Source organism: Engystomops pustulosus, chromosome 4, assembly GCF_040894005.1.
Source record: "Engystomops pustulosus chromosome 4, aEngPut4.maternal, whole genome shotgun sequence".
Taxonomy (NCBI): Eukaryota; Metazoa; Chordata; class Amphibia; order Anura; family Leptodactylidae; genus Engystomops; species Engystomops pustulosus.
The window spans coordinates 206,299,860-206,312,359 of NC_092414.1; the positions used below are offsets into that span (position 1 = coordinate 206,299,860).

At 44.9% G+C, this 12,500-nt stretch overlaps 2 protein-coding genes across 3 annotated transcripts in view; one reads left to right on the forward strand and one right to left on the reverse strand.

The window, feature by feature from the left end:
• The window catches only part of PRDX2 (peroxiredoxin 2), a 176,868-nt gene that overhangs the window by 90,588 nt on the left and 73,780 nt on the right, over nucleotides 1-12,500 (forward strand). The window lies entirely within an intron of this gene.
• Nucleotides 1-12,500, reverse strand: part of MAST1 (microtubule associated serine/threonine kinase 1) — a 53,975-nt gene that overhangs the window by 30,369 nt on the left and 11,106 nt on the right. For both annotated transcript variants that reach the window (XM_072149655.1, XM_072149654.1), the window contains exon 2: nucleotides 942-970. In XM_072149655.1, coding sequence (XP_072005756.1) covers nucleotides 942-970 — 29 coding nt within the window. The remainder of the gene's footprint in view (nucleotides 1-941; nucleotides 971-12,500) is intronic.

A 12,500-nucleotide genomic window follows, 5' to 3' on the forward strand; every position in this document is an offset into this window, starting at 1 on the left:
CTCTATACATCATATACTATATATACCACCTGCTCTATACATCATATACTATATATACCACCTGCTCTATACATCATATACTATATATACCGCCTGCTCTATACATCATATACTATATATACCGCCTGCTCTATACATCATATACTATATATACCACCTGCTCTATACATCATATACTATATATACCGCCTGCTCTATACATCATATACTATATATACCGCCTGCTCTATACATCATATACTATATATACCACCTGCTCTATACATCATATACTATATATACCGCCTGCTCTATACATCATATACTATATATACCGCCTGCTCTATACATCATATACTATATATACCACCTGCTCTATACATCATATACTATATATACCGCCTGCTCTATACATCATATACTATATATACCACCTGCTCTATACATCATATACTATATATACCGCTTGCTCTATACATCATATACTATATATACCACCTGCTCTATACATCATATACTATATATACCACCTGCTCTATACATCATATACTATATATACCGCCTGCTCTATACATCATATACTATATATACCGCCTGCTCTATACATCATATACTATATATACCACCTGCTCTATACATCATATACTATATATACCGCCTGCTCTATACATCATATACTATATATACCGCCTGCTCTATACATCATATACTATATATACCACCTGCTCTATACATCATATACTATATATACCGCCTGCTCTATACATCATATACTATATATACCGCCTGCTCTATACATCATATACTATATATACCACCTGCTCTATACATCATATACTATATATACCGCCTGCTCTATACATCATATACTATATATACCGCCTGCTCTATACATCATGTACTATATACATACTCTTCACACACATACACCTCCCATATGGACAGTTACCCGGGGCACTTACCCGCTGCTCTTCCTGGGCAGGGGCAGATCCTGTGGAGACAAGAAAAACATATCAGGAAATTGTGGAATACAGAATGTAATGTATACTTCACTATAATAACCCAGGACATATTAAACCACATCCCCTAAGCAGCCACCAAGTTGCCCCTTGTGGTCTACTATTTGACCCCTTAGGCTCTCTTTCTTATTTCCCATTAAACCTGCCCCTCCCAGAGATAGCGAGGCTGTAACATTCATATTTACTGCAGGCTGTAAAGTGAGATGGATTTCTGGAATGTCTCCCCCAAAACACTGACATCTAGTGGTCATTCCAAAAAGGTGCAATTAATCCCCTTTATATGCAAAATCAGCAGAGAGATCAGCTTCTTCCTCTGATAATGACATAATTATCATATGTGCCTATGACGTCATCATCCAGCACCACATACACATATACACACAGTACAATCTCTTTCATTGGCCCCTTTAAGTTAAAATTCGTATTATTCCCATATTCCCACATCTTGCAGCATTGGATCTCAGTTTCTAGGGAGACCAGGGAGCAGCAGAGAAGATGCGGAGACACCGGGGAGAGAGATGGAGCCGAGCAAGAGGCAGAGAGGACAAGAGCTACGTGTGATGTCACCAGAGCAAGGAGGTCCTAAAGGGGGCCAGCACCCCCTGGTATAGGGTATTAGGGAGGGGGTGCCACATTAGGGAGGGGTGCACCATACCTGGCAGTTATATACAGGGAGCACTATACCTGGCAGTTATATACAGGGGGCACCATACCTGGCAGTTATATAAAGGGGGCACCATACCTGGCAGTTATATAAAGGGGGCACCATATATGTTAGTTACATACAGGGGGCACTATACCTGGCAGTTATATACAGGGGGCACAGGGGCACTATACCTGGCAGTTATATACAGGGGGCACTATACCTGGAAGCTATATACAGGGGGCACTATACCTGGCAGTTATATACAGGGGGCACCATACCTGGCAGTTATATACAGGGGGCACCATACCTGGCAGTTATATACAGGGGGCACTATACCTGGCAGTTATATACAGGGGGCACCATACCTGGCAGTTATATACAGGGGGCACTATACCTGGCAGTTATATACAGGGGGCACCATAACTGGCAGTTATATACAAGGGGCACAGGGGCACTATACCTGGCAGTTATATACAGGGGGCACCATACCTGGCAGTTATATACAGGGGGCACTATACCTGGCAGTTATATACAGGGGGCACCATACCTGGCAGTTATATACAGGGGGCACTATACCTGGAAGCTATATACAGGGGGCACCATACCAGGCAGTTATATACAGGGGGCACTATACCTGGAAGCTATATACAGGGGGCACTATACCTGGAAGCTATATACAGGGGGCACTATACCTGGCAGTTATATACAGGGGGCACTATACCTGGCAGTTATATACAGGGGGCACTGTACTTGGCAGTTATATACAGGGGGCACTATACTTGGCAGTTATATACAGGGGGTACCATACCTGGCAGTTATATACAGGGGGCACCATACCTGGCAGTCACATACAGGGGGCACCATACCTGGCAGTTATATACAGGGGGCATTATAACTGGCAGTTATATACAGGGGGCACTATACCTGGCAGTTATATACAGGGGGCACTATACCTGGCAGTTATATACAGGAGGCACTATACCTGGCAGTTATATACAGGGGGCACTATACCTGGAAGCTATATACAGGGGGCACCATACCAGGCAGTTATAAACAGGGGGCACTATACCTGGAAGCTATATACAGGGGGCACTATACCTGGCAGTTATATACAGGGGGCACCATACCAGGCAGTTATATACAGGGGGCACTATACCTGGAAGCTATATACAGGGGGCACTATACCTGGCAGTTATATACAGGGGGCACCATACCTGGCAGTTATATACAGGGGGCACTATACCTGGCAGTTATATACAGGGGGCACCATAACTGGCAGTTATATACAAGGGGCACAGGGGCACTATACCTGGCAGTTATATACAGGGGGCACCATACCTGGCAGTTATATACAGGGGGCACTATACCTGGCAGTTATATACAGGGGGCACCATACCTGGCAGTTATATACAGGGGGCACTATACCTGGAAGCTATATACAGGGGGCACCATACCAGGCAGTTATATACAGGGGGCACTATACCTGGAAGCTATATACAGGGGGCACTATACCTGGAAGCTATATACAGGGGGCACTATACCTGGCAGTTATATACAGGGGGCACTATACCTGGCAGTTATATACAGGGGGCACTATACCTGGCAGTTATATACAGGGGGCACTATACTTGGCAGTTATATACAGGGGGTACCATACCTGGCAGTTATATACAGGGGGCACCATACCTGGCAGTCACATACAGGGGGCACCATACCTGGCAGTTATATACAGGGGGCATTATACCTGGCAGTTATATACAGGGGGCACTATACCTGGCAGTTATATACAGGGGGCACTATACCTGGCAGTTATATACAGGAGGCACTATACCTGGCAGTTATATACAGGGGGCACTATACCTGGAAGCTATATACAGGGGGCACCATACCAGGCAGTTATAAACAGGGGGCACTATACCTGGAAGCTATATACAGGGGGCACTATACCTGGCAGTTATATACAGGGGGCACCATACCTGGCAGTTATATACAGGGGGCACTATACCTGGAAGCTATATACAGGGGGCACTATACCTGGCAGTTATATACAGGGGGCACCATACCTGGCAGTTACATACAGGGGGCACTATACCTGGCAGTTACATACAGGGGGCACTATACCTGGCAGTTATATACAGGGGGCACCATACCTGGCAGTTATATACAGGGGGCACTATACCTGGCAGTTATATACAGGGGGCACTATACCTGGCAGTTACATACAGGGGTTACTATCTATGCATAGACCTGACATATCAGACAATGAGCCTCCGCATGGAGATGAGAGACACATTATGGAGGATCAGTCACAATACAGACACCTATTTTGGCTGCTTCATGGCAAATGGAGATAATTTACAAACACAAATAAACAGGATTTGGCAGTAAAAAATGAGTTGAATGCCCAACAATAGAGAATAATAGCCAGTGTGTGTGTAGAGAAGGAGCGAAGATAAATCTACTTATTGGGATTATAGGTGAATGGATAACTAGATACTTGCATTGCCCTGTGGGTACAATTAGTAGGGCACCAGGGGCATTTACAGAAAGGTGTATTACACTGCTCATAGCGGTCCTCACTGTATGTTAGCAAATGTTCCCTTAAAGGGAACATTTCCACATATACAGCTAGTGACAGGTTCCCATAGAGCTCTATTAACTGACTGACACCCTTATTTTAGCTAAAAATGGTTTCCCTTACATCCACATAAATCAACCTTATGTTATATTCCCTAGCATCAGTGGGGCGTATCCTGTTCCGCCACCCCTCCTATCTACTCCTCCCCATGTCCTATGCCTCTTGTCAGCATGTCATGTGACATCATCACAGGACTCCTAGCAAACTGTACACCATGCATATATCTGATCACATGAAAACAGCCTCTATTGACTTCTTATCCTCCCTGGAGGCTGCTATGATATCATGTGAACAGATACATACATGAGGTAGATGTTGCAGATGTAACAGGACCTTAGATTATGTCATACTGGTCTTTAGTGCCCAATGATGTATGGAGAGCTCTCCATTCAAATATCATAATCTGTCAATCAGGAACTAGGAGGTGGAGCTTAGTGTGACATCAGGTGAGTTGCATATCAGTTTACAAAGTGATTTTTGTACCATTCCAATTGAAAGAAACCATTTGGGGATAAGGGCAATGCTTTTTAAACATAGTTGTTAATGACGTCTTTATTTTGCATTGGTTAATATTCATGACATGTTCTCTTTAAGTTCACAAATATACACATATGTATAATTTAAAAAAAAAAAAAAAGAAATTGTACCCTGATCTGTTCCTGCATGTATTACAAGCACTGCTAGACTATCTGACTACACAAGGCAAGTTTGTAGTCTGTAACCATGGAAACACATAGTTCTGCATGGAAACTGCATAAACAAGATAACTAATCAGATTTGTAAGATTGGATTACAGTTCTGGCTCTGTACACCATAGATACCACGGTGGATATACCCTTACTGGTCAGACTAAGAGCTGTTTGACCCCCTGATTATTCTGGCATTACCATAACTGCATATAATTAGGGTGCCCATGACACCCGGCCGCTCTTGCCAGGCACAGCGCAGCCATGATGCAGCTTGGGTCTGGCTGCACTGATTTTGTAACTCAAAGGGAAAATCTGAGGCAGACATTAGAGGGTTTACCGTAAATGAACCTCATGGCATCATCTTCCCCCTATGACAAGGGAGCAATAATCCTCTTGGAATCAATACCTCTGTGTCATCCCTCCTTCCTTCCATTGGCCACAACACAGACTCAGCTGCCAGCTGGTGCAGACTCCATGCGAAAATCTGTCAGTGCGAGATAGTCGTCCCCTGCCAATCTCCTGGGCTGCAGCAGAATACCTATTACCTCCTCGCCCAGGAGAGACGTCTCAATGTGCTTCAGAGCGTGATGGGAGAGGCGCAGCAGGCCTCATGCCTCCATATTACACTGCAGTAAATAGGAGATTCTCTGCACAGAGTTGGTCATTGAGATATTGCAAGACCACAACCCCTACTATGCCCTGCATCATCACCCCACCGGATGTCAGCCACAGCATGCCCATACCATGACAAACCATAATATGTTCAAGGGTCAAACAAAATGCCCTTATGTCAATTTCCCTATCAGTACCATGTCACAGTACCCATACCATCAACCCACTACACCCTAGAACAGTGATGGCTAACCTATGGCACTGGTGCCCGAGGTGGCACTCAGAGCCCTTTCTGTGGGCACCCAGGCCATCACCAGAGATGACTCCAGGTATCTTCCTGCAGTCCCAGAAAGCCCAGGACTTGGTGTGGACAGAGCTATTTTAAAGTGACAGCTCTACCTGGGACTATTTTCTGCTTTATTGGGGTCCTCAGGATGCTGGTATCAATGAAAACTGTGACAGAGAAGGGAGTATAAATCACAAATTAAATTTCTGTGTTGGCACTTTGCGATAAATAAGCGGGTCTATGTTGTAGTTTGCGCACTCAGTCTCTAAAACGTTTGCCATCACTGCCCTAGAATAACTACTATACTACCATCACTTTCACACATTACAAAAATGTGAGGTAAAGTGGACAATCCCTTTAAGTCAGTCACCTAAGATCACCAATTACCTCCCTTCTTTAGGGGATGATGTGGTGATAAAGTGGTCAGTAGTGGGCTTAGGGTGATGCTACACATCCCGTTTTAGGACCGTTTTTAAGCATGCGATTTCAGTCCGTTTTAAAACACATCAGTTTTTTACCTTTTACCATGTGTTTGGCTGCTTTGAACCGGTTTTAAAAACGGACTTAAAACGCATGCTTAAAAACGGTCCAAAAACGGGACGTGTGGCATCACCCTTGGCTGTCTCCATGCTTATCAATCGCAAACAAGCACAAGTCTCCACTCCAATCCCAAACCATTCTATTTTTTTGTTGGTTTTTGTGAGGATCAGACTAAACAGGGTTTGTTTGTAGTCTGTAACCATGGAGATACAAGATATATTACAGGTAACTAGGAGGAGGATTATATACTGTGACCTGACTTTTGTGGCGACTCCTAGGATATCAGGTAATTTACCAATATCCATCTACTAATAGTTTTGCTCCACTTTCTTGATATGTAAAGTGAACCCTCCCGTCTTTTACCTCATCAGCCAAAGCCGGCCTAAATTGGCAAATTCTCCATAAGGAGAGCGCTTACTTCCCGATCTCATCAGCCAGAGATTCCTGACCATAAAATGGCTGCAGATGGAGGGTCACATGTTCTCTACCTCTCCATGTGCAATCACCCTGACAGCACCTTATATTCAAAAAGACTATAAGGTCCTGGAAGGGCGATTGCTCATGGACAAACAGAGATCACATGATCCTCCTCCATCTGCGGCCATTTTATGGACAGTAATCTCTGGCTGATGAGGTAAAATACATGAGGTGAAATGATGGGGTAAAAGACATGAGTTAAAATGATTTGGTAAAAGACATGAGTTAAAATGATTTGGTAAAAGACATGAGGTAAAATGATTTGGTAAAAGACATGAGGTAAAATGATGGGGTAAAAGACAGGAGGTAAAATGATGAGATAAAAGACACGAGGTAAAAGACACGAGGTAAAATGAAGAGGTAAAAGATATGAGGTAAAATGAAGAGGTAAAAGATATGAGGTAAAATGAAGAGGTAAAAGACAGGAGGTAAAATGAAGAGGTAACAGACAGGAGGTAAAATGAAGAGGTAAAAGACATGAGGTAAAATGAAGAGGTAAAAGACAGGAGGTAAAATGAAGAGGTAAAAGACATGAGGTAAAATGAAGAGGTAAAAGACATGAGGTAAAATGAAGAGGTAAAAGACATGAGGTAAAATGAAGAGGTAAAAGACATGAGGTAAAATGAAGAGGTAAAAGACAGGAGGTAAAATGAAGAGGTAACAGACAGGAGGTAAAATGAAGAGGTAAAAGACATGAGGTAAAATGAAGAGGTAAAAGACAGGAGGTAAAATGATAAGGTAAAAGACAGGAGGTAAAATGAAGAGGTAAAAGACATGAGGTAAAATGAAGAGGTAAAAGACAGGAGGTAAAATGAAGAGGTAAAAGACATGAGGTAAAATGAAGAGGTAAAAGACAGGAGGTAAAATGAAGAGGTAACAGACAGGAGGTAAAATGAAGAGGTAAAAGACATGAGGTAAAATGAAGAGGTAAAAGACAGGAGGTAAAATGATTTGGTAAAAGACAGGAGGTAAAATGAAGAGGTAAAAGACATGAGGTAAAATGATGAGGTAAAAGACAGGAGGTAAAATGATGAGGTAAAAGACAGGAGGTAAAATGATGAGGTAAGAGACAGGAGGCTTCACTTTACATATCAAGAAAGTGGAGCAGAACTATTAATAGATGGATATTGGAAAATTACCTAAAGTGGGGTGTTTTATTACCAGCGGCAGGAATCCCCCCAACCCGTATAAATATGCCTGTGTAGGCCGGGTCTGCAAAGGCTGTAAATATGCTGAGGCTGTAAAATACCAGGGGCTTAGCTATATTGTTATATTTTTGTATGAAAAAAATAAGTTTCCCTAACCCTAACAATAAACCTGATGTCTGCCGGCACTGACTTGTTCTAGAGCATCATGGACCTTAGGTTTGGTTTATGTTTGTTGTTCCCTTGTGCCTAATACTTGGTACATTATGCATTATTTTGCAGCTGCACCCATCAGGACTGTCAATATGCAAATGTAAGGAGCCTCAGGTATAAGCGGAGAGAAAAATAATCTGTTGATAGAGCATTATCAGGCCTGACTGACAGCTAGACCCACACGGTAGACCATTCCCTCCTGATGCTGCAGTGAGCCGCTACCCATCCGGCACATCATTATGTAGGTGCATTACATATGCATGGCCTACAATGGCGGTAATAAGCCTCCTGCATATTCATGATATCATGCTGGGAGACCAGAGCGTGCGGCTGCCTCCCCATAGTCTCATGGGAAATGTAGTTTTTATAGCTGCTGGCAAAACTAGTCTACAGCGTCTGGATGCCAGGTTTATTATCACGTGAGGATGTCTGTGTTTTATTTTCTCATAAAAAATGTATGATTTTAGTATAATTTAGTTAAAAGGGGGTGCGCAAAACTGAATCTGGTGCTGCGTTCACACCTCCTCTTCACCTACACTCATACACATACACTTTATCATTAAGTTTCTGAGGTAAAACTGTTCTAGTTGCCCATGGGAACCAATCAGAGCTCAGCTTTAATTGTATAAACAGCTGTGGGAAAACAAAAGCTGAGCTCGGATTGGTTCTGCTCCAAGAGCCATATGATAAATCTCCCCAGTGGTTTCCAAATTTTTTCATGTAGTTGTACAGTCACCTTGTTTAGAAGGGAACCTCAGGGGAAGCGGAGGCTTGTGGTGACCATACACTATGGGGTGCATGCTGGACATTAAAGGGGAAAGCTACAACCACTAAAATCGCACTCTCACAGGCACAGGTAGGACCTGGCCCGAATACTGATATTGGAGGAAAGAGCTGTAGGAAGCTTCCAGGTCGTGGCCCTATGTCAATGCAGACTGAGAAGACCTGGACGGATATAGCGGGGTGAGGGGCACAGAGTCCTCCTGCTCAGGCAGATGTTCAGAGGCCATGAGGAGGGCTGAGCCCATAGAAGTACATGGAGTCATGAGACAGCCGCAAAATCCACAATGGGTGTTTCCTGAGGTGCTGTGACCTTCCCTTTTTTTGTGGCTCCAGTGCCCGTGAGGGAAACCTCGGAGCAGGTCCTGTTGTAATCTCTATTTGGATCAGACAGTCCCATTGCACACAGTTGTACTAGGTTTTCTGGCCGTTTTTTGGTTGATTGCTGGGAAATAATCACATGAGCATAATCCATCCTGCATCTCTTCCATCCATCCGTCCATCCTGCATCTCTTCCATCTATCCGTCCATCCTGCATCTCTTCCATCCATCCATCCTGCATCTCTTCCATCTATCCGTCCATCCATCCATCCTGCATCTCTTCCATCCATCCTGCATCTCTTCCATCCATCCATCCTGCATCTCTTCCATCTATCCGTCCATCCATCCATCCTGCATCTCTTCCGTCCATCCTGCATCTCTTCCATCCATCCATCCTGCATCTCTTCCATCTATCCGTCCATCCATCCATCCTGCATCTCTTCCGTCCATCCTGCATCTCTTCCATCCATCCTGCATCTCTTCCATCCATCCGTCCATCCTGCATCTCTTCCATCCATCCGTCCATCCTGCATCTCTTCCATCCATAAATCCTGCATCTCTTCCATCCATCCATCTTGCATCTCTTCCATCCATCCATCCTGCATCTCTTCCATCCATCCATCCTGCATCTCTTCCATCCATAAATCCTGCATCTCTTCCATCCATCCATCCTGCATCTCTTCCATCCATCCATCCATCCTGCATCTCTTCCATCCATCCCTATATCCTGCATCTCTTCCATCCATCCCTATATCCTGCATCTCTTCCATCCATCCATCCTGCATCTCTTCCATCCATCCCTATATCCTGCATCTCTTCCATCCATCCATCCATCCTGCATCTCTTCCATCCATCCCTATATCCTGCATCTCTTCCATCCATCCCTATATCCTGCATCTCTTCCATCCATCCATCCTGCATCTCTTCCATCCATCCATCCATCCTGCATCTCTTCCATCCATCCTGCATCTCTTCCATCCATCCATCCTGCATCTCTTCCATCCATCCATCCATCCTGCATCTCTTCCATCCATATATCCTGCATCTCTTCCATCCATCCATCCATCCTGCATCTCTTCCATCTATCCTGCATCTCTTCCATCCATCCTGCATCTCTTCCATCCATCCTGCATCTCTTCCATCCATCCTGCTTCTCTGCCATCCATCCTGCATCTCTTCCATCCATCCTGCATCTCTTCCATCCATCCGTCCATCCTGCATCTCTTCCATCCATAAATCCTGCATCTCTTCCATCCATCCATCCTGCATCTCTTCCATCAATCCATCCTGCATCTCTTCCATCCATCCATCCTGCATCTCTTCCATCTATCCGTCCATCCATCCATCCTGCATCTCTTCCATCCATCCTGCATCTCTTCCATCCATCCATCCTGCATCTCTTCCATCTATCCGTCCATCCATCCATCCTGCATCTCTTCCGTCCATCCTGCATCTCTTCCATCCATCCTGCATCTCTTCCATCCATCCTGCATCTCTTCCATCCATCCGTCCATCCTGCATCTCTTCCATCCATAAATCCTGCATCTCTTCCATCCATCCATCCTGCATCTCTTCCATCCATCCATCCTGCATCTCTTCCATCCATCCATCCTGCATCTCTTCCATCCATCCCTATATCCTGCATCTCTTCCATCCATCCCTATATCCTGCATCTCTTCCATCCATCCATCCATCCTGCATCTCTTCCATCCATCCCTATATCCTGCATCTCTTCCATCCATCCCTATATCCTGCATCTCTTCCATCCATCCATCCATCCTGCATCTCTTCCATCCATCCCTATATCCTGCATCTCTTCCATCCATCCCTATATCCTGCATCTCTTCCATCCATCCCTATATCCTGCATCTCTTCCATCCATCCATCCTGCATCTCTTCCATCCATCCATCCATCCTGCATCTCTTCCATCCATCCTGCATCTCTTCCATCCATCCATCCTGCATCTCTTCCATCCATCCATCCATCCTGCATCTCTTCCATCCATATATCCTGCATCTCTTCCATCCATCCATCCATCCTGCATCTCTTCCATCTATCCTGCATCTCTTCCATCCATCCTGCATCTCTTCCATCCATCCTGCATCTCTTCCATCCATCCTGCATCTCTTCCATCCATCCGTCCATCCTGCATCTCTTCCATCCATAAATCCTGCATCTCTTCCATCCATCCATCCTGCATCTCTTCCATCAATCCATCCTGCATCTCTTCCATCCATCCATCCTGCATCTCTTCCATCCATCCCTATATCCTGCATCTCTTCCATCCATCCATCCATCCTGCATCTCTTCCATCCATCCATCCATCCTGCATCTCTTCCATCCATCCATCCATCCTGCATCTCTTCCATCTATCCTGCATCTCTTCCATCCATCCTGCGTCTCTTCCATCCATCCTGCGTCTCTTCCATCCATCCATCCATCCTGCATCTCTTCCATCCATCCATCCATCCTGCATCTCTTCCATCTATCCTGCATCTCTTCCATCTATCCTGCATCTCTTCCATCCATCCTGCGTCTCTTCCATCCATCCTGCGTCTCTTCCATCCATCCATCCATCCTGCATCTCTTCCATCCATCCATCCATCCTGCGTCTCTTCCATCCATCCATCCTGCGTCTCTTCCATCCATCCACCCATCCTGCATCTCTTCCTTCCATAAATCCTGCATCTTTTCCATCCTTCCATCCATCCTGCATCTCTTCCATCCATCCTGCATCTCTTCCATCCATCCATCCATCCATCCTGCATCTCTTCCATCCATCCTGCATCTCTTCCATCCATCCTGCATCTCTTCCATCCATCCTGCATCTCTTCCATCCATCCTGCATCTCTTCCATCCATCCTGCATCTCTTCCATCCATCCTGCATCTCATCCATCCATCCTGCATCTCATCCATCCATCCTGCATCTCATCCATCCATCCTGCATCTCATCCATCCATCCTGCATCTCATCCATCCATCCTGCATCTCTTCCATCCATCCATCCTGCATCTCTTCCATCCATCCATCCTGCATCTCTTCCATGCACCCATCCTGCATCTCTTCCATCCATCCATCCTGCATCTCTTCCATCCATCCTGCATCTCTTCCTTCCATCCATCCATCCTGCATCTCTTCCATGCACCCATCCTGC